Here is a 22599-nt window from a genome sequence, read left to right as displayed (position 1 = left end):
TTCTCACACCTGAGTTGAAGAGCCGTAGGACTAATAAGAAATCCTATAGGGGCGGCCGCATGGCGAGATCACGACGAAGGAGAGCCTCCGCACTCACACATCCTCGTGCAGATGTGTGACGTGCACGCACGTAGCGAGGACGGCAGATATAATGATGGCCGTGGCGTGCCCTATAGCGTGTAAACCATAAGAGATAATGTAACAGTGGAAGTTCGGCTGGCGCCACTCGTTATTTATACAGTGTGGTCGGCCAGAAAAGGGGTCGGTCGGGGGACTTCGGGATCTCTCGGGACAGGGGGTGAAGGCCGGAGACGCCCACTAAATTATTATTTGTTCTTGGCGAGTCATAAACGCCCGGAATTATACCGGGACTACCACGAAGTCTCCACGATCGCGAAACTTTTGCCCGTTCATCTTCGAAACGGCAGGAAGTGATGATGAGAGTCCAATGGCACTCGAGATTCATTTCCTGTCAAATATTTAATTTCTTACAAATCACAGTCTTTTTCTCGAAACTGCGTGTTAGTGTCACAAGCATTAAAATTGCCAATTGTTGCCAAAAGAATTGTGCTACAAGATACAAAGAATATATTTCGGTTATATATGTCGATTGAAAGCTATGAGAGGAAGTGATTTTCTTTCGATTCTGACTCAAAGTCAGAGAAAACAAAGGCTCGCGTCGCTTTTCCATTTCATTCTGGGTCCGTTAACGGATCGAATTGCACTCGTAATAAAAAGAGAACGAAGGGGACGAAACGTTCTCGAAGAAGGAGCTCTCGGTGGACGCGACTTTGGGATCGATTCTCCTCTCTCGGATCCGGTTAAAAAGTTCCTCGCTGCGGGGGTTCCGCGGGAGGAGACGCGACCAAAGGGTGCAGGGGGGGGAGAAGCTCTCGAAACTCTGGCGGTGCCCGAGCGGCGACTATCGGTTTCCCTATCGCGCCCGCTCATCTCCTTTTGGGGCCCTCTACGCGGGACCCTACGGTGGAAAGGCGTATATAAACTCTGCCTTAACTGCTTTACGACGATCGTTTGTACCGATTTGTTCGACAAGACGCACACAAGACGACCTCGCACAGTCGATAGATTGGACAGGATGGCAGGGAGAGAGAAGGAGGGGAAAGATGGGGGTGGAAGATGGAGAAGCGACTCTCTTCTCTCCTTCGCTTTCCGTTTCCCTTTTTCACTGTCAGTTCCCTTTGCGAATAGATTTGTGTCCTGCCCTTCGCCGTTCCATAAAATCTTGTCTCCTCGCTTCCTTCTCGTTTCTCTCCGCGTTCTTCCGTGTCTTTACCATCGTGTTTTGCCTCTTGCTGACGAGTCGAGGCGCCGAGGCGAACGGTTCGCGTGTCGTTATGGAATGCGTCGATAAATTTGCGCAACGTAAACAGATTAAATTATAACGATGTCAGAGGTGCACGCGATAATTATGTGATGTATGGCACGATTGATTCATCGGGAAAAGGGATACGACGGCGGGATGTTTGTAGCGCGGTCGATTTACGGTGTAATTTGCGTTATAGATGCAAAATTTCCGGGGGAACTTTTTAATTTCCTTTGCGTGGCGGCACTTTTACGCGAGGATCACGCGTTGTGCGGTTTCTTAAACCTGTACTTTATGCTTCTTAATTTACGAAACGCGGAGGATGCGATGGAGCCTGCGCTTTTATCTGCAACGGGTGTTTTCGGAGAAAAGGATCGGGTAAATCACCGTCGTTTATATCGATAAAACAAATGAATAATTAATAAAATTCAAACTAAATTTGCAATCCGCCATTTAATCGTCCATGAAACTGTCTTAATTCAAATTAAAAAGTGTTATCCACATTTGTATCTCTCACACACCGCGTGTAAAACAATCGACGTGTCACCCGTTACATGTCCGAAATCGACCGAGAGGTGGAAAAGAAGGAGAGGACGACGGTGCGATAAGGAGAGTCACAGATTGGCGGGCGGAGAAATAATGGGCATGCAAAAGGGACGCGAGCAAATCATCATGGTGGGCGCAGCGCTTAGCGATAAAATAAATTAACTTAAAGCTACCGGCTTGCGCCAGGATTCTTACGGTGGCCGCGTCCCCGTCGCGCGTAATGACGCGCCGTAAATAACCCATCCTCCCCTCGATAATATCGACGAGAGCGACAGGGATGAGAGGATCGGTTCGATTCTTCGGCGTTGCGTAAAGTCGACGGACGTTAGTCAGTTGCTGATCGAGTATTATCCGTTCGCGGCGTCGTTTTTACGCCTTACCAGGGGGAAACCTCGCTCTCGTCGGACTAATAACGAGGCTTCTTCTAGAGGCCTCCGGCTGCATGGCACGAGAAATCGTAACGATTAGTCGCGTAAAGTCGTAACGTTCTTCGGCACGTCGTTTGAGTCTCTCGGTGTCGAGATGCGAAGGAAACGCGCACGTGAAGGGCTCGAGGCTGTTCTTAATTACGGCTAAATGAAAAGGTGAAGGATGCGTCTCTTCGCGTGCATTGAATTTATAGAAAAGTGAGCTATAGAATTATTTTTGACAGTGTATAACGACGTGACGGATAAAGTATATTTTTTTTTGGTTTCTTCGATGCACCTGGATAATTCGGTACAATGGAAAGCATGTTTACAAATACGTTAATCCTGCGTATTTGTTTCATTGAGCGCGTTCGTATTACTTGGAGAAATATCGTCCCTCGGAAGCGTGAAACCGGCGTGCATAATCAACCATCGTAAATAAGGCGCGACGATCGTATAGGATATACACCTATCGGGCGTCCACGTCGTAAATCCGCGGTTGGTTTCACCGAATCGGCGGCGGGTGTATCTCCATCGAGATATCAGCGCGGCTTCGACTCTCGCAACGACGAGGAGAAGCAGGAGCAACGTGCACATATGTGGGTTTAAACCGTCTCTTTTTCTCCCCTATTTGTCATCATTACTCATCGATATTTCGCAAGCGATTATTTATATCCGTTTAGAGGCTTTTCCCGCTTTAAATTTGCATAATCGCGATAGCCACGAATGAAACACTTTACGCGCATAAATTTCTTCATTTTTCTTCTCTCTTCCTCCTGTTACACGAATTTCAAACGCGTGATCGATAAAGCATCACCATTTAGTTATGGATTATTTCCTAGTATTAATGTGACACGGAAAGTTTTATTTTTTAAAATAATCAATGCTTTATAAATTATATCGTAAATTATATCGTATCATTATACGAGAAATTAATTAATATCTGCAAAAATTCTCTCCTTTTCTACATTTATCGAATACACATTTGTCATGAATTATTCAATAAGAAAATTATTCTCGCTGCATTAATGATGGGCAATCATCGCGACTATAGAAACTCGATGCGATCGAATAAAATAGCATCGCATATACGCGTGCAGGCCGTTTCTTCGACGTTTCTCTGTCTCTTGTTAACGAGGCAGAAGCCATGGCATGGAATACCGAAAGAGCGCCCGAGGCCGCGTCTAGATCGGGCTCCGCCGATAGAGCCGTAACGCCGAAAATTAGCGCCGTCCGAGAAACAAATATGTGAGGGGAAAGAGAGAGAGAAAGAGAGGCAACGATTGGATGGACAAGGACAGCTCTCACGCATGCTTGCCGGCAGAAAGAGAGAGAGAGAGAGAGAGAGAGAGAGAGAGAGAGAGAGAGAAAAGGAGACCTGTACATGTATATATAGCATATTCGTGAAGAGAGGATGCGTGCGCGCCGAGTTGTATCGCGCTTGCTCGTCGCCGTCGCCGTCATCCTCGTCGTCGTTGTCTCGTCGTGCTCTCGCACATCACCGCGGGCTCCTGAGGTTTCGTGGAAGCGATCTCTCTTCCACCTGCCATACACTACGGAAAGCACGGCACCGGAGATGGGATGTACTGGGTGTCCCGGAAGTGCATCGCTGCGGTTACCCGAAACTGGCAGACCACTTCCGTATGGGAGAAACGCGAAGATGAAAGAGAGAGAGAGAGGAGGAGGGGGGGGGCTTGTATGGGCGAGGTCACAAAATAATCGAAAGAGGATGAAGAGTGCCAGAATGATAAAAATGCGCCGATTATCTTGCTTTTGCATTCATAATTAATATCCACGTGTATAAATTAATATGCATAATCCAATTAATTAAACGCATTTATATATGCTAATTACAATTAAATTATGACGCATGGAAAGTTAGTTATAGTTAATCCGACAGGATTATACGCCGTTATCGAAAGAGATAGGCCTATCCGGTCAATGATAATTGCGATCATTGCAATTATCGTCGGCTAAGAGAGAGAAAAAGAGTATAAATTATATCGATTAAAAAGATTGGCATCTCGCAACTTATTAACGATGGCATCCGCGATATAGGTTCGTGCTGCGCATCGATCGAAAGTCTCGAAAATGGGAGTACACCATATGCCATACGGGAATAAGCCGACGCGGTATGTTCCAGAGAGAAAGAGAGAGAAGAAAAGAGAGAGAAATCGCTATATGTAAAGCCCTTTGAACATTGTAGCGGGACGAGGAATTACGAACGAGAAAGCCGGATGATCGACTGTCGGACGAAGCAGGTGCTTCTTCGCAAAGTTGCCCGTTTCACCGCGCTTTATCTTGTATTCCATTCTGCTTCATCGCGCCTTCGATACCTTCGGAATCAATCGTATCGATATCGCCACGGTTACCGCGGTTATCATTTCCCAGGTGTAATTGTGTCGTCGTAGCTCACGCGTTACATATTTAATGGCAATAATCGCGGCGCAACGACGCCTGCATATGTAAATGAGGAAACGTGTGTGGCGTGCGCTCTCGCGAATACACCGACTCTTCGTTTGCATGATCGTTATCTAAATTCTTTATTTATTTTTCTTTTTTTCACGTGAACGCGATATCGCCATCGTTGCGTTGCATTTTTACTTGTTTTCACGAAAGGGACAGCGGAGGGATTCCAACTCTCTCTTTAAGAAATTAACATGTATAAGTGGATTTTATGTTACTTCATAAATTTCATTAGCACCGAGAAATTGGACGATAGTATTATCATCGCGGATTCATTCGATCTCGGAATAAAAATCATAGAAAGGAATGCCATTGTCGGCAGTATCGTATATCTCTAGGTTCTACTAATTTTCTCGGATACGATTTATCGCGCGTTTTTGTGCGATCATTCCTTTTACGGTTTAATTTTTAGTATTATTGACGCGGCGTCGACAACAGCAACGCGGCTCGATCTAGCACCTAATTTCTTGTTCTCTCTGGCAGTAACATAAGCCGTAATGAGCATACTGGTCGTATCCGATGCCGATAAATATTTCTGATGACTCGGCCGCTGTCGTAAGGCCCCGGGATCTTGAGACCTCGGAAGCCCTTTCCCGTAATCTGTGCGCATATAAGAGGAGAATGGCCATTAAAACCGATGACGCCGATTCCTCAACCTCTCTCTTTCTCTCTCTTTATACATATATATAGAGGAATGTCTTTTCTTATAAAGAAAACTCTGGTCGAACTTTCGATAAACAGTAAACTTGAAAACTTCTCGAGTCTTTCATCTTTTAATTATTTCATAATACCTGATTAAAAGATACTATGTAAAGATTTTTGACTGGTTTTTTAAATATAAAATTTATAAAAGAGATAAATAGATTATATAAATAGATTATATACAGAGAGATACATACATTATAAAAAAGAGCTATAAAAAATATGAAAGAACACAAGCTTTACACATGTAACTAACAACAGTGTTAATTTAATCGACACTGTATTTCTCGAATTTGAATCCGGAAAGAACGGTAGTCATACGGCAGCTGCTTTAGATTGGACAAGCATCTTATCGGGCCATTTCAAGTTATAGTTTCGAGCGGCGAGAAGGAAGGAAATTACGGCGGGAGCTCTCAAAGGGACATTTATCGAACGATTTACAGCTTCGACAAGCTCCGTACGGCGACAACGGCCAGTCATAATTTGTTTATTCTTATTGTCGCTCATTAGCGAGAAAAGTTATGTACGACGGAAGAGGAAAAAGGTTTTCGTCGTGATACGAGGAGTCGACGACATCTCGCTTCTATGACACACGAGGCAACCGGACAGATTCCGTATATGATTTCAAAGTGATAATACATCCGTTTTTCTCTTTTTTTGTCTCTCCTCTATGATCTCCAAAATGAGATACACAGGCGTTACTTTGTGAATATAATTTCGGAGATTTGTATCCAGATTCCTCGAAGGAGTATCGTGTGTCAACTCACTTTATGCGTCTCCGCGATAATTAATTCCGAAGACATAAATATACATTAGAGACGAGATGGCTGTTTACACGAGCTGATATTTAGGCGATCGAAAATACAGATAGCGACACACCTGTCATTCGATTAATTTAATGCGCGCGAATCAATTAAATGCCACGTGATGTTCGCGTAGCTTGAAAAATTTTCAGCGCGTCCGCATTTATGTTTCTTAATTGTTCTTAAATTAGCAATATTATCGAACAGTATAAATGCCCACTTCATGTATTATGTATATTTCAACGATTTTTTTGCTATTACGAATTCGTTGCTTCTATTAATTTTACATTGTTGCGTTCTTTGTACACAATAATACAGTAAAATAATAGAATATATATATATATATCATAGGCGAGAAAAAAACATAGAAGCAAATTTTTTTATACGTTATGCAATCCATTGATCACACGTGGCCGTCAAAATAAAAAAGTAAAAAAAAAGCGCCATTCGCGTCCTGTAAAATTTACGATGAAGCGCCGACAGCTTCACGCTCGTCAGAGGATTCCCCCGCGCGCGTCCTCCCGCAGGATATTTTGGCTCACATAGCGCGGATAATCCGGCTTAGTGTCCTCTACGACGTGAATGAGAACGGCGTCTCGTTTATCGCGATCGAATGCGCCATCGAGCCGAACCGAAAGGTCCTGTCTCTTCCTCGCTCGCGTTGAAATTCCACGAGGTACGGGATGTGTCTCTCAACGGACAGACAGTAGGCAGATGCTACTAGAGAAATCATTGCGGTGCGTTTGCTACCTTTCTTCGCGATACCTTTGACGTTTTACGAAACGAACGGTCGATCCTTTTTAAGAGCCTTCGATCGATATCCAGCAAGCTCTTGGAGTTTATAATAGGATTTTCTGGAGTCGTTTTTGATTAGCTTTTTAATTTTTGTATGTACAACGCGTATAAATGAATATAAAATAGGTTTTATTTCTGTTATATTTGATATTTATTTTTATTTTATTATTCAAAAAAATTCGCATAGTTAGTGTTTTTATTTTTTAATATTTAATATTGATATATTAATATTATAAAATTAATATTTAATATTTAATATTATAAAATATTTACTTATTTATTTATTTTGTCGTTTTATTACTTAAAATGTGATTTGTTAAAAGCAGATTATAGTTTGAACAGGCGCATTGTTTTTAAATCTAGAAAAAGACAAAGAATAGAGTTTCTTCTTTTATAGATGCTTCTTTCTGCTGTCGTTATGTAAAGACTGCCTGACAGAACCTAGATATATCCAGATATGTCTTTGAATATATTTTTAATCTTCTACAAATTTTTAATCTTCTATAATAATAATAATGTGATTTAGATTTGACGAGTTTACAATATCTAATTATAATAATAGAATTTTTCATCATAATGTGAGAAACTACTACTACACGCGCATTAAAGTGCATTATCAATTTGAGAATATAATAATATAATTTTTAAATACCTTGGACTTTACATTCAGAGCGCAATGAAACTTGGATAGCATGTTATATAAAAATTATTGGAATATTATATATATGTATATATCTAATATATAATATAATTATCATTTTGTGATGATAAACGTAAATTGTAAATTGATGAATTACGTCTATTTTATCATTATTATTATGGTAATTATTTTCGGTAACAAAATTTTCGAATTAATAATATTTTACAAGTTTAATAAATCTTAATGCATGTGAGATATAATAATTAATCGGCCTGCATATATTCGACAAAACTTGTCAAATTTATTTTCTTAATTTTCTAAAGTAATATTTTGTGGTGCAAAAGTTTGGAATTTTTTCTACGCGTATTTTAGCACGTGCAGAACAGTACAACTTTAGCGTGATCCCTCATCATGTGGAATCTCGACTCTTCTCGAGAAAAACACGGTCGCGTGTAACTTTCCATTATAGAACCAGCGAGCTGTACAACCACGACCACAGATCTCATTGGCCCGAAAAACGTGATTCCGAGCGACGATTTTCCAGGTCTCTCGCGGCACCAATATACCTCTCCTCTTCGTCTTGGATATAATTCCTTCGGACAAACGCGCCGAGCTACCTCGACTACCTCTACCGGGATGCGCAGCACGGCCGTCATCATCGTCGGTTTCTGGCCCGGGGTCCGGTTTTTATTCCAGGGAACGCGCCTCGAAAGCCACCGTCTGACAGCGGCCGGGATTGACTCGTGCACGTTTCTATTCCGACCTTTCAGGATTCTACCAGGTGTCGCCGACGTGACTTCGCGGCCGCGCGTTCCATGGAATGCGCACGTCTCTCGAAGACATTTCAGGAGTGAGAACTCTCCGAATCGTAATCGTGAAAGGAAAGCAATGATGGGAAGAAGGCGGCGAAGCTCTTGTAATATTGGCGAGAATATCAAAGAGCGTCATTTAAAAAAATTTTTTTTAGAAAGATGACGAATGACAAATTATTTTCAGCACTATACATTAAATGCGAGATATACTACATTTTTTAATTATTAAAATGAAACGAGCGCATATACAAAATGATCTAAAATAAAATGCGATGACTATATGAATTGCATGATAGTTTAAGGTGACTCGATTAGTCGAGCAAATAATCTAATCGAACTGTACATGTTGATCGGGGGTCTAGGCAGATGTTTCCTCAGATGAAGTTCCGAGTTTCCGGCCTGGATGCTAAGGCCAAATACATCCTTCTCCTGGACATTGTCGCCGCCGATGACTACAGATACAAGTTCCACAACAGGTAGAGGTTTTGCGTGATGTAGGGAAAAGCGGAGGCACTCGTGAAAATATAATTATCGCGGACAACTCTTGTTAACGGTCTCAAGATAGTTGTGTTAGAGATCGAGTGTTTCTCGAACTCTAAAAATGATTCTTGAATTATGGTCTCTTTTAATATGATACCAATACATTTATTGTTTACATTTTATTGTTTTTATTTTTAATATTAATTAAAGTATTTTTTTTATATATAATGATTTTTTCAATATTAAGCTATGTGAAAAAGCTTTGACGCTTGTCGAGATCTTTAAAATCGGTTGTCCGCCCAAAAGCACTGTATCCAAAGATACGAGTTTTATGCACAGTTCCCCTTTTCCGTGGGAACATTAAAGAAGTTCAGCAGTGAACGACAGAACTAATGTATGCTGTGTTTGTCTTTTTTGCGATCGCAAAATTGTTCGCAGACGCATGTTTCCCGCGTATAAAGTGAGGGTGTTCGGGTTAGACAAGCAGGCTAGCTACATACTTCTAATGGACATCGTGGCATCGGACGAATGCCGTTATAAATTTCATAACAGGTGATATTTTTGACCCTGCGCGATCGAAGCGATCCTGGATCATTTTTTTCTCGATCTATGAAACATACGATCCCAATATTTGAAAGATTGGAAAATGACTACTTGAGATTAAGCACTAAATATTTTTTTATTGGAATTGTTTTTTTTTTTAATAATGATCCGAGATCGATCTTGATCGAGTAACTATTTTCACCAGGAAGAGCTCTCTTAAAATAAGTGTGGAGCGTGCGCTGCGAACAATTCCTCATACTCGTCGAAAATAATTTATCTCTCTAATCCTGTGCACCCTTTATCGCGATCGTGTGTTAAATCCGATTAATCTACCCCGTCATGCGTGATAAGTTGAACGTCTAATTCCTGTGCAGTTCTCTCGTGCGAATAATCAATTGTGTACAATACTTAGCAAATAAATTGGCAGATGCTTAATTAATAAACATTCTATATACTGCCGTGAATGGAGTAATATTTTTAGAAATAATGATTTTTTTTTTTTATTCTCCCGCAGAAATGGCACATAGGGGAAAGGCTCATGGGAAATTATTTCGACTTGTATGGGGATCGCAAGCCTTCACATTAGTTAACCGAGATGCCTTGCAAATTTCGTAACCTCCGTATTTTTCAAAATTTCATCACAGCATATATATTTCAATATAATTTTATAAAAATTATAAATACACTTCGTGCGTAAAATTAATTATTATTGCTTCGGCGTGACAGTTTGAAATTCAGACATGATTTTATTTTCAATACTTTCGTCGAAGGTCTCTCTTGAATTTGGACCAGCGCAAATATTTGAGTAGCTACAAAACTAAACAACCGTGTATTTCTTTCGCGTACTTTCGCGTATTTTACGACCGCGCGCAACTTTTTCGCGACAGACATCGGATCTCGGCTCGTGTTCCGACAGAGGAGATTCGATTGGCGCTTCTTCACCTCGAGAAAATTCTTGCGAGGCATCCCGGATACCTCGACGCGACGTTAGGACGATCGAAACGCAGACCACAATGAACGATTACATCACGCGGACGACCGCAGCCACTTTGGAGAGAACTCGTCGAACGAGTTCTTCCTTCGGTTCTTCGCGTTCGAGTTTGACCCACCTGCGACGACTACGAACGGCGGACACGCCTCCCTTAAAAGACAACAATCGCCCGGTTGATACTCGCGGCAGGCAAAACTACTCGAACTAACGAGGAGCACCCTGTTTCTCCTTTTGGCTCATTCTAGATTTCGTCATCTATGTGAAAAGATATATCGTAAGATTATCGATATTCGCTATGAGGAAATTAAGATTTATTTGATTAATAAAAGTACGATTATCTCGTTTCCGATCTGTGTTAAAGTCGTCTAGGTAGATAAAATTAATCGAATAAAAATTAATTAATAAATTATATTGGATTGAATTATAATTCAATCTTTATTTTCTCGTGCATCGGAAAAGGTTTCGCGTAAATTAAATATTCTTCACAAATCTCTTCCTTTTTGAGACAAAAATAAAAAAATCGACGTTGAAATAAATTACAGTCCATTTCGCCGGATTTTATTTTCTTACGGTCTGCGTTTCGATTTCAGATTTATCCTAGGTAACGACGAAGATCGTTACTACGTCGTATCTTTGTCGTTGCCGAGGCATGTTACGTGACGAATCCGGAAACTTTCTAATACATTCTTACGCGTGTTGTGAGCAGTAGGTGGATGGTAGCGGGTAAGGCGGATCCGGAAATGCCGAAGAGGATGTACATACATCCGGACTCGCCCAGCAGCGGCGAGCAGTGGATGCAAAAGGTCGTGAGCTTCCACAAACTCAAGCTCACCAACAACATCAGCGACAAGCACGGCTTTGTAAGTACTGTACGTAACGCCAACCAAACAATTACTTACTTACTAGCTACTCTTTAAGCTTGCTCCTCTGGTTTGCAATTAATCGCTAATTTTTGGATCTGTCTGGAACGCTCGCACACAACAGGTCGATTCAAAATGTGAAACGGTCGTAATTGAATGTGCATGCATGCGACATTCTTTGCGATTGATGATTTTTACGACGATGACGGTCAGCTATTAATAAAATAAGATCAAAAAGATCCAGATCTTGAGCTTTCATATTCAGCTAAAATTTTTCCAAAAATCAAATATGACATTTTTACATAAAATTAACGTGAAAATAAGTCAGCGTTAATATTTTTCTATGTAACAATGTTTAAATAGTATAGGATTTAAGGATTTTTACGGTATACAGATACATTTTTTACATGCGAATAATAATTCTCGCGTTAATCGTACATTAGCAAAGAGGCCGGGACTTGCGAGAAACCGGAAACGGAGCAGTCGCGTTTCTTCACAACGGTCCTGAAGGATCCTGTCAGGCGCGCGCGATCGGATTTCCGCGCGGATACCTTAACCGCAGCGTAATCCCCGGATTAAGTTATCGCGATGGATTTCGCCGTCAAGTAGTTTCGCCCTCCGTCCGCGCCCCTTTCCCCGCTTTGCGTTCCTCTTATTCGTCTTCTTCTCTATTAGCCTCGACCGCTTGTTCCCTCGACCCCTTTCGCTCTCCTTCTCTTTCCTCTCTCTTTCTCATCTTTTCTTTCTCTGACGCAAGGGTGCGCGGAAGCCAGCATTAACTAAAGAAGAAGCCCGCCTGTCCCCTCCCCCTTTCTACGGCCATGGTGGCTCTGTCTCTTTTTCCCTACCTCGTTCTTTTTCTTTTTTGCGAATCCTTTTTGCGGCCAACCCGTCGGCGTCCTTTGAAGGATCTTGCATCGCTGGCTCGTGAAATCTAGTCCTCCTTACCCAGAGCCCACCGATGTCAATGGCTGGCTGTCGCGCAGTGCGTGGCAGACCGACCTTTGTTAAGACCACTCTCCTACCTCCTCCTCCCGTTTCTTCCCTTCTCATCTCCTTTCTCTCTCGACATCTATCCATCTCTTTCTCGTAAACATTCGCGTAAACACGTCTACGCGCCAGGTGAAGAAATAAAAGTGGACGAGTACTCGTGAGAGAGCGAGCGAAATAAACGTATGAGGTAAATCGAAAGAAAGAGAGAGAGAAGAGGAAAGAGGAGGCTAGGTAGAACGAGAAAGAACAGCGGGCAGATTGTCGTCGAAAAGTAATGTGGCCACGACATTATGCATGGTTCACCTACATCGTGTGACAGGGCAGCGGGCGTGCGTCTCTTCCGTCTTTAAGGACCCTTTTTCTCTCTCTCTCTTTTTCGGAGTAATGTCGAGAGATCGGATCCAGTTTGTGCACGAGCCCAGAAAATGCCTCTCGAAAAAATCCCTCCGAAAAATCACCCCTTTCTCGTGTCGCGGCTAATAGACGACGACCCTTTTCACCTGGCCCAACCCTTTCCAGATTTACGAAAGATCTGGTCCGGGAGAGGGTTCTTTGAAGGATTATGCGTTTTTTCACGCTACCTCAAAAGCGAGTCTATAAGAGCGATCTCATATGGATACGGTGGAGTACACACTTATTGAGAAACGAGAGTACATGATTTATTGACGTAGAATATGAAACGTAGATATGTTCATTTTTCTTTTGATCGTATGGAATTTGGAAAAGTAAACATGGGTATAAAAGTAACGTAAAAATTACAGGTAACTTATAAATTTGAATGTATATTAATTATTTTAATTTTTTTTAAATACATATGTATTTGAATGTATTAAAATCAACACATTATATTATCGTTTTTAAAGAGTTAACAATTAAAGATTATATAATAATAATAATCACTCATTTAGTAAACAAGGTTTTGACTTTCTTCTACTCACGCGAATCCATTAGGCCATGAGTTGCGTTGTTATGAATTGAGTTTATAGATTCATCTCTCGAGATTTGACTTCAAGTTTAACCTTAATTTTCGCCGAGATTTAACCCTCTTCTGGTTATCCTACTTAGCGAAGGCAAAGGTCTAAGAGGGAAAAGCAAAAAAAAAATTAGCGCAAACACCTCGGAATCCTCTCGAGTCTAATCCCGGCGTCTTGGGGGTAGCGGAGAGGAGATCGGGGAGAAGAGATGACGACGCACCGGGCCCTTTGTCGGGAAATCCCGGCGTGGCAAACAAAAACGAGACACTGCCGAGTCACGGCCCTTCGGGATGTCTTCGAGGGCGGAGGGCCTAGGCCCGCGAGTAAATATCGGTGAAAGGCCGTCAAGGACCGCAAACAGGACACCGACGGTACGCCACGAGAGACATCCCGCCGTGGCGACAACAGCGGCTGAAAGAACCTCGTTGCTCCCGTTTTAAAGTGACACCGCGTGCGCTTCCTCAGACGCTAGTAAGCATTAGGCGTGGGAATGTTTGACAGGATGAAAGCGCAGGGCGGATCCGATCTTAAGTGTAAGCCGAAATATACGCGAGATATACTTCACGTATGATACGTCATACATATTTCATTATTAATTAACAAAAATATACGTGTATAGAAAAAATACAGCGGAAAAAAATTGAATTTATTTGCGTCAAAATAAGCATAATTTAGAGATTTTTCTCTCTTTCTTTTTGTCTCTCTCTCTCAACACGGATATTATGTAAATGTACTCTCTAAAAGTGAATCAGTGTATTATCACTGAAAAACAGTAAATAGTCACTTATTACAGCACTGTAAATCAGTGATATTTTATTGAAAGAATCAGTTAATAATTTTGACTGTTTCAATCAGTAATATTTCTCAATATTAATAATATTTCTTTCGTTATTGTCAATAATATTAAACTACAATTCATCTCTCTATCTGTTTCATATAAACTTAAAAATTTTATTTTATTTATATATATTACATGCATATTGAACTTGTTATTTTAAATAGATAACGAACGAATAATTTTCATTAAGTCGCCAGACATTTATTTGTCCGACTTATAAAGATCGATTTAATATCTGAACCCTCTCTATTGAGATTGTATCAGAAATTAAATCGAAGTAATACTTCTAATTTTAAATGTCGCTCTTTGCAAATTTTATATAATTCTTATGACTAAAATTAAATACGAGAGAGATAGCGATCGTAGTGGTAAACGAACGAACTAGCGATTACTGATTTTACAGTAAAATTTACTGGTTTTACAGTGAATTTTATTTTAACTGACCATAATCAGTGAGATATAAGATAAAATAACAAAAAAGTAAGCGTTTCCACTGAAGATCAGTAAAATACTCACTGATTCTCAGTGAAATCTTATTTTACTGTTTAAATTAGTGATATTTTCACTGATTTACTTTTAGAGAGTATGACACATTATATGTATTTATATATTGTCACATATGCATCATCCCCGACTTTATCATCATATGTCGTTTACATATTATATATCGTTTACATATTAAATATTACACATATTTTCAACCTTTTAACTAGCCTTGGGCGCAATCCGGTAGCAATTCTATACCGCTACTGTTTATTAATTGTCGGTGTGATCATTTCTTTTTTTCGTGGTTGACTCATGTTATCGTCATTATGGCTCGCCACTAATAAAATAGTTCAATTTGGTAATCGAACCGCCTCGCCGTGGGGCACTCGAAATACTGGAAATACTGGAATCACGAGAGACCTTCTTTCACATTGCTAAAGATCATCGTTTTACTCATTCGTGAAAACGTCTTCTTGCTTCGTTCACGCAGTCTTTCGATAAAATACTTCCAGCTGTATCGAATAAGAGATTATGTCAGATGATATAATGATTCATTGTTCTAAAATTTTTGAATTTGTGTGTTACTTACATTTCAAAGAATTATTTACAAGCGAATTATTTACCTATCGAAGCGATAGCTTTATAAAGCATCCGCGTATACTTATCAAATCTGATGTTTCTTATATATTCAAAAACATTCTTGTCGACACACATGATGACTATTAAACTTTCCTATTCAAAATTAATTTGGCTCGATCGAGAGACGTCAACGAAATAATAATCTACAGCATCTTTCACATTTTACTTTCCTTTTTTGTCTAGTACGATCGTACAACGCGACCCACATCCACTGCAATGATATTCCGACGAATTGTTCGGCGAAGATACAGCCGAGAAACTATTTCGTAGGCGCGAAATTTCGGTATCGCTCGATACGTGCTCGACATATCGCTCGGAATTCCGTTCGAAATCAATTTCCAATTTTCGCCCGATAGTAGCGCATGCACAGAGGCATTCATATCTGCGCGTGCGCGCGCGCGAAAAAAACATCGAGAAAAAAAACGAGAGGTAGGATTCCTTTTCCAATTTTCCGAAAAAAATTAAAATGGAGAACAATCGGTCTGTCGAACGGAGAGCGACCGAAACTCGATCAAATGTGCCTCGCAGCTTTAATTATCCAGCGCCCAGCGGCGGAGCTTACAGAAGCACGGTCGAGCGGCGCTCGTGATTTGTTTAGTAATGGATACGTGTAGCTATAGTGGTGTTCGTTAGTTGACATTCAACGATAGACCGATATGGGATGCAGCTTATCCGTGATAGCGCTGTTCCCATTCTTGCTTGCTTTTCCACAATTTTTGCCTCGCGATATTTACGTTGCATAAGAGCGGACGACGTTCTTAAATCATATCTAGAACGTAATCATATCTACATTCTTTCTCTCTAATGTTTACGATATAGCTGCGACAATTATCCACGCAAACTTTAATTATTTGCTAAGAAAATAATAATCACACGTACGAATAAAGGAGAGGGCGCGCGACTCTTGTACACGGCTTTACGCACATAGTACACATGCGTATTCACGCGGCATGCAAATAGGACACGTGATGATCCGCAGGCCGCAATACATCACGCATACATCGACGGAATAGTATCGCGGCCAGGATATTAGATCGTCGCTTCGCGGCTCGTTGCGTGCGTCGCGTGCACGCACACACGCATGTCCGTTCATTACCGCGGCATCGCGTGTCCCGAGGCGTCGTGCCTGCGTGCGTGTAAGCTTCGACGGTGGCTCGCGGGGGCCATTTTACTGTCCGCCGTGCGAGGAACACCGATTCGATACGTGTCGCGGACATTAAAGTCCGCTGCGATCTATCAGATGGAGATTAGTCACGAGAATTGCAACGAGATTGCGCGCGTTTATGCCTCGCGAGCGCTTTGCGTCTCTCCTCCGCGAAATGCGCGTGCTTGTACGGAGAACACGTTTGTACATCGTCGAGTCTGCAGTGCATGATTATTTAATAGCAACTATCATAGTCATATTTCATACACCTGATACGTAATCTTATCTAGTGCGCGCAAAATCTTGATGCAACGAGAGATATAATTATCAATTCGTGGCAATATCGTCGATAATTATATCTCGAATTGATCGAGATGAAATGTGTACGTCTCGAGATTCGATGTCGGTGTGTCAAAGTCCTCTCTTTGCACATAGTCGCGAGATCGCTATATGAATGAGATCACGTTTATATTCGGGTTCACACGCCGTTGAGACGATTACGATCGTCGCGACTCTCGCAATTTGCGCGAGTCTGAAGAGATCGTTCCGGTTTTATAGGCACGTATTTTGTCATTATTTACGGCATATAAACTGGCATTTAATATTCTCCGCGAGTGTGTGTCTCGATAACTACATGTATCCTTTGGTCGTGCATCACATCGGGATCCGTGTCGCTTTGTTCTCGGCGCCGCTCGTACTTGCCTAATTATCGGCGAACTGTATCCTTTATGCGTGCTCTCCACGCACAAGCGTACATTTTGCGTCTCGGGTTTTTCAAGTTTATTAATATAACTCACGATCTGCCCGCGTTCATTACCAGCAATGCGCGTTCTTTGCCTTTAATTTTATCGTTTCTCTTATTTACATAACGATAAGCTTCCGTCGAATGTTTGTTCGGCGGACGCGCTAGAAAATATCGCGTGTAAACCGATAAATAATAAATACTAAATGATGATATCAAGTTGATGATATACAATTTTCCGCTCTTTTCCGTATATCTATTTTACGCTTAATTTTCGATAGCAGAATATCGAGCATTTATGTAGAAGACTCGTCCGTTTGTACTTTTTCTTCATTTCGATATGTATTGAATATTTGAAATAATATTTTTCTAAACTAATACCTTTGCGTAAATTTCAATTTTTGTATTTCGAGAACGAGTAGCGTCGAGCGAACCGTCACGCCCGATGCAAAAAAAAGGAGAAAAAGAAAAAGGAAAAAAGAGCTCGCGCTACGTACGCTCAGACATTACTAAATCATTTGCTCGCGGCTGCGTTTCGCACGCACTCTGCAAATTTCCCTGGGGGTTCGCCCTCCGGCAACAATCGAGCGCGAATTCTGCTACGAATTCTAGTCGATACGACAAGAAAAGGGACCCCACTTCGCGCATTATCGTCTCGGAGGTTGATATTTAACCGCGGTCGAAAAAAAATTTCTTACGATTGTTTTGTCTTTCGGCGTGCAACTCTCTCTCTCTCTTTCCCGCGTACATCGTATCAATTTTGCAGCCCTGCTGCTAAAGGCGTGTCGGTGTAAATTCCTGAATCTTTAATGAAGCAACACGGACACCCGTAATAACTAAGTTAAATCTCTTGGCGTGATCGAAAGATGTATATCGAAAATGTACCATCTCACTCTCGCGGCCCAACCCTATACTTTCGACGTCGTATACCGCTCGTTTGCTCCGGCTTCAACGTTTACTTAAGACACCCCGAATTAATGAGAGCCCCGACGCGCGCGCGCGTTCATTTGCAGCTTCATGGCGGCCTGATTGGCCCGCGTTGACCTATCTCTTAAAATTTTATGGTTCCCGAGAAACCCCGGAGGAAATGACGAAGGCGGCGAAGACGCACTACGCATGTCCGTCCGTATTTGCGAACGCCGCAGAGGAGAGGATTAAACGGCGATTAACGATCGTGCATTTCGTATCAAGACATCACCGTGTATCATCCGCGGCCGGGTACGCGAGGACTTCGCCGGCGCGGCGCCCGGGCAATTTGCGTCCGTCGAGCGAGAAACGGGCGTGGAATCCGGTCGAGCCGCTACAGTGGCTCCTGATCGTTATAATAAATGGGATAATGACATAACGGGCACGCCACAGGATCGAGAGCGCGCCCGGATCCTAACATCGTAATTATTACTTTCGGCTCTCCCGCCCGCCGTTTTCCCTGGATGCTTCCTCGCGAATATTTTTTTCCGCGACAACACGCGTAATCACGCATTGTTTGAAAGCGGACGACTGCGAGAGGGCAATGATAGTCTAGGTTTTTTGTAGGATCAAAGCGCTATTTCTTTAGATGAATAATTCCTGAATGTGTGCACTGAGAAAAATCGTTTGATTGTATCAACAAGACGTATCTGATAGAAGGCATTCTGGTTAAACCAAGCAAAATTTCTAGTTATCACGATTAGATTCGATTTTTTATAATTAGAACGTTTAATAGACTTTACTACAAGGATTTGTTTAGTATTTTCTGTTAGTTGGATCTATAAAACTTCTTGTTATATTAACTAAACATGGACAGAAGGTTCCCATTTTTTTAATATTATAATATTATAATTATTTAAATTTAATATTATTACCAAAAAAATCTGGTAAATTTAACAGAAAGAAATTAATCATACTCATCTGGTAATTTCTAAAGAAATTCTGATTCGTCCATTTTCCAATATACTGGTTGAATCTATCAGATTTCTAATTAATGCAACTCGATTTTTTTCTCAGTGTGGATATGACGTATGCGGATGAAGAATGGATCATACACTCGTGTCGTTTTTGCACTTTGAAATCTTTGTTTAATGAAGCTAAACTTTCTTCTCCACTCGCGGTGCATTGGACTTACGTTTATTGATACGCTAGGTGAAAACTCGAAGAAGGAAGTAGAGACAACTATGATATTAGTTGCGATATTTACACGTAAGTGAGTAAGTTGATGAGTGAAGAGGCGTTTGCCAACTGTCGGTTACTTCCTGCTCTATTCGTCAACTTATTCTCTTGTGTACAATGTTTCTGAATAATATAAGTTCGATGAACTCTAAGTACAATGCAGAAAGATCAATATAAAGTACTTCAATATGAAAAGAGTACAAGTAAGCTACAGATAAATATGCCTATACATGTAGAACGAAAGAAATGGAAATTAGATACTAATTGTTAACATATGGATTCTAAGATATAAAAGAAAATTATAAAAATTCCAATAACGCGACGTGCACGAAGAGTACGTATATCGCGTTAAGCCAAGAATAAAGGCTGTGCGATTATTTTACGGTGAAATGATACGAGGGTGGTAATCCGTCTGTTATCTCCTTTTTCGCACCAACTGTATGCCCACGCTAACTAACAGCCCTCCTTCTCACCGTCTCGTTAATCAACGTCTGCCGCACTTGTCTGCCGAACGACTAACCGACCGCCTTCCATTTTTCCCGTCTTAATGCCGACGCGGCATTTCGCACAGGTGGCACTTGGCGGGCAATTTACCGAGCCACTCGTGGCGAGAGATCGCTGGGAAATCGCGACGCGGATTTTATCACCGCTAAATTGGAATAGCGAGCGCCATGAATGTTTCTCGTCGCACGTGGAACGGAATAAATAAACTGAAATTGGTTTAGAGAAACTGTATGTATATTTTACTTCATCCGAGATCTCTCTCGTGTCGCGAGATTAATGTGTCTTGACAATTAAGAATCAATCTTCTTTTCAATAAATTTCCTACAGAGAGAATTTTAAATTCCATACTGCTTCTGCTGCATGTTCCGAGATATAATATCAAAACTAGAAGAGTTTTAATAGCAAATCAAATAAATACCAATTACGAGAATATATGCTCGATTTACAACATTAAAAGATATCGATAATAAACAATTTTATTCTTAATATGCATAAAGAAAATTAATTTCTTGAAAAAGAGATGTCTATCTCCCAAACTTTTCTAATATTTTTGCTCTCGTATATCTACGAGATTATTTATTCTTCTTCTTCTTCTCCGCTCTTGTTGAACATCTTGTCATTTTTCCGCGCTTTAATATTCAATTTGTAGGTCGTTACATGGATACGTCACGCACCTGTCGTGTTTCCGAGTGAAAATTTCACGAGCTAGCGCACGCAGTTGTGTGCTTTCGGATTCGCCTAGTTCCGCAGCTGTCATTGTTCCTCCGAGTCGGCGATTTCTTCGCGAAGAAGTCGTGTCTTAGGTCGAACGCCCAAGTCCGAGCGCGCCGCAAGCGTGACAGCTGTCACTCAGCGGACATACATCATCCACGAGATTGGCATATTATTCCAACCAATGGCATTCATTTCGCAAGGTCGATTATTTTGCGCACATGTGTATGTATCGGTACTTATCGCTCGGCCCGTTTCGACAGCGAGATACACCAACCATTCTACTTACAGTAATGAAATCGAATCGATGAATTTTTTACGGTTCGCATTACCAACGGCATTGAATAATCAAACGTTTGACGGAATTCCTCGCATATGTAGATCAACGCGCAATTTCGGTTACGCCAATCATTGACCGAGTTTTACCATAAATTATTAATTATTCGTGATCTCATTAATTCATACGTTACTTTCATATATTTAGTCACATTTTTATTTTTTATTGTCAAAACGGGAATGAATAATCTATGAAAAGCCATTACCGATCGTCAGTGCTATAATTACATAATTGATTAACTTGGCGTGGAATAGAATCATCGATTAAATTACGAGTTGGATGGAGAGATGCGGGAAAGGTGCCTCGCGGCATTTTTGCTCTGATTTCGCCGATGAAGACGCCGATGAAGAGAGAGAGGAATATATATAAATTGATCTTGACGAAAAGAGACGAGCGTTCCGGGCGAGGTTGAAACGAGATAGGAACGAATTTCGTTGGGGTCACCAATGGATTTCCACGTTAAGCTCTCTCTTTCACTCTTGTTCCGTATATACGTGGGATAGGGCGCCGAAGGGCGTACAGGGAGATAGAGTAGGTCGGTTTAATAGAATCGAACAGGCGGTAAGGCGATCCCGAACGATCTGTCTTTTGCCGCTGAACGGCCCAATCGAAACCCTCCTGGCGACGTCTGACGCGACATTTCCTCGCCCCTCTCACCCCTACCTCTTAACATCGGCAAACAACCCTCGTACAACGTCCCTAACGGACGTCCGCGCTCCGTTTCGTGGGGTAAGACGCGCCCTCGCGATCCGAAAGTGATGGATTCGTCGTGATACTTCTTGTAGCAGGACGAAAGATGGCGACGATATAAATGCTAGTTCTAATTCAGAACACATTTCTATTTCTCGAGTATAAGAAAAAAAAAGAGAAAACATTTGAACATTTAGGAGAAAAAAAGAATATTTAAATATATAAGAGTATGGAAGATATTCGAACACTCACATTTACATCTATTAATAGCTGATTTGAAAACGAAACGCTTTTCCTAATATCAAAAAAGAAATATCAGAAATAATCAAAAAACAAAAAAAACCATGAAGAATATGTAAAAATATGAAACCTATCTATGGGAGAATTTACACACATGCGTATCTTTGTATGTAAATTTGATAAAATTGTTTATCAAGATCAAAATTAAAGTCATTATTAATGTCAAGATGCCTCCCCATGACACTTTCTGTAAACTTATTTTCTTTGCCGAGCTGTTCGGCGGTTCGAGAAGAAAAAATTCGAAAGGTAAAGAAACGTTAACGAAGCACGCTGGATAAAGCGGGAAGGGAGACGGTGTATTCTTATTCTTGGTGGGTAGTTTCACGGCATTACCGCCGCGTTTGTTCGCCGTTTTTTTCCGCGGTTAGACGTCGACGGGGGTGGAGATGTAGCAAAGAAAGTAAAATTAAAAGGTACGCTGTACCGCCGTGCGAAGGTTTGGCTGGCAAGCGTGGTTTAAATAAAAAGCACAGTTTTCCTTGGCGAGAGAGACTTTCTCTGCCCCGACGAGCGAACGTTCTTCCGTTTCCGCCGACGAGACTCGCGACGGAGAAGAAACGAGAACAACGTGCGGTTATTGTTCGCACGAATAGCAATTTTCGAATTTTCTCCGTCGTGGCTGCATGCGTCCTTTAAGCTCGCTGATTTCACCCTGAAAGAGTAGAGCGAGTTGAAAGCGAATTACAATTCGAAAAATTATTTTTCTTTAATTGTAACAAAGTACGCA

General features: G+C 41.3%; 1 protein-coding gene and 1 long non-coding RNA gene across 13 annotated transcripts in view; one reads left to right on the top strand and one right to left on the bottom strand.

Annotated features, from left to right (window-relative positions):
- LOC145969354 (uncharacterized) overlaps positions 1 to 22599 on the bottom strand; it is a 211018-nt gene that overhangs the window by 104561 nt on the left and 83858 nt on the right. The window lies entirely within an intron of this gene.
- Bi (T-box transcription factor bifid) overlaps positions 1 to 22599 on the top strand; it is an 80039-nt gene that overhangs the window by 21011 nt on the left and 36429 nt on the right. For 2 of the 8 annotated variants that reach the window (XM_083095400.1, XM_083095398.1), the window contains exons 3-5: positions 8858 to 8971; positions 9414 to 9527; positions 11216 to 11378. In XM_083095400.1, coding sequence (XP_082951526.1) covers positions 8858 to 8971; positions 9414 to 9527; positions 11216 to 11378 — 391 coding nt within the window. The remainder of the gene's footprint in view (positions 1 to 8857; positions 8972 to 9413; positions 9528 to 11215; positions 11379 to 22599) is intronic. The other 6 variants (XM_083095404.1, XM_083095402.1, XM_083095401.1 and 3 more) reach the window with 5 other exon arrangements.

The sequence above is a fragment of the Camponotus vicinus genome, unplaced genomic scaffold, assembly GCF_025532165.1.
Source record: "Camponotus vicinus isolate PSW18456_S1 unplaced genomic scaffold, iyCamVici1.0 SCAF_3, whole genome shotgun sequence".
Classification (NCBI taxonomy): Eukaryota; Metazoa; Arthropoda; class Insecta; order Hymenoptera; family Formicidae; genus Camponotus; species Camponotus vicinus.
Note: the sequence above shows the minus strand (reverse complement) of the source record. Positions and strands in the feature narration are given on the sequence as shown.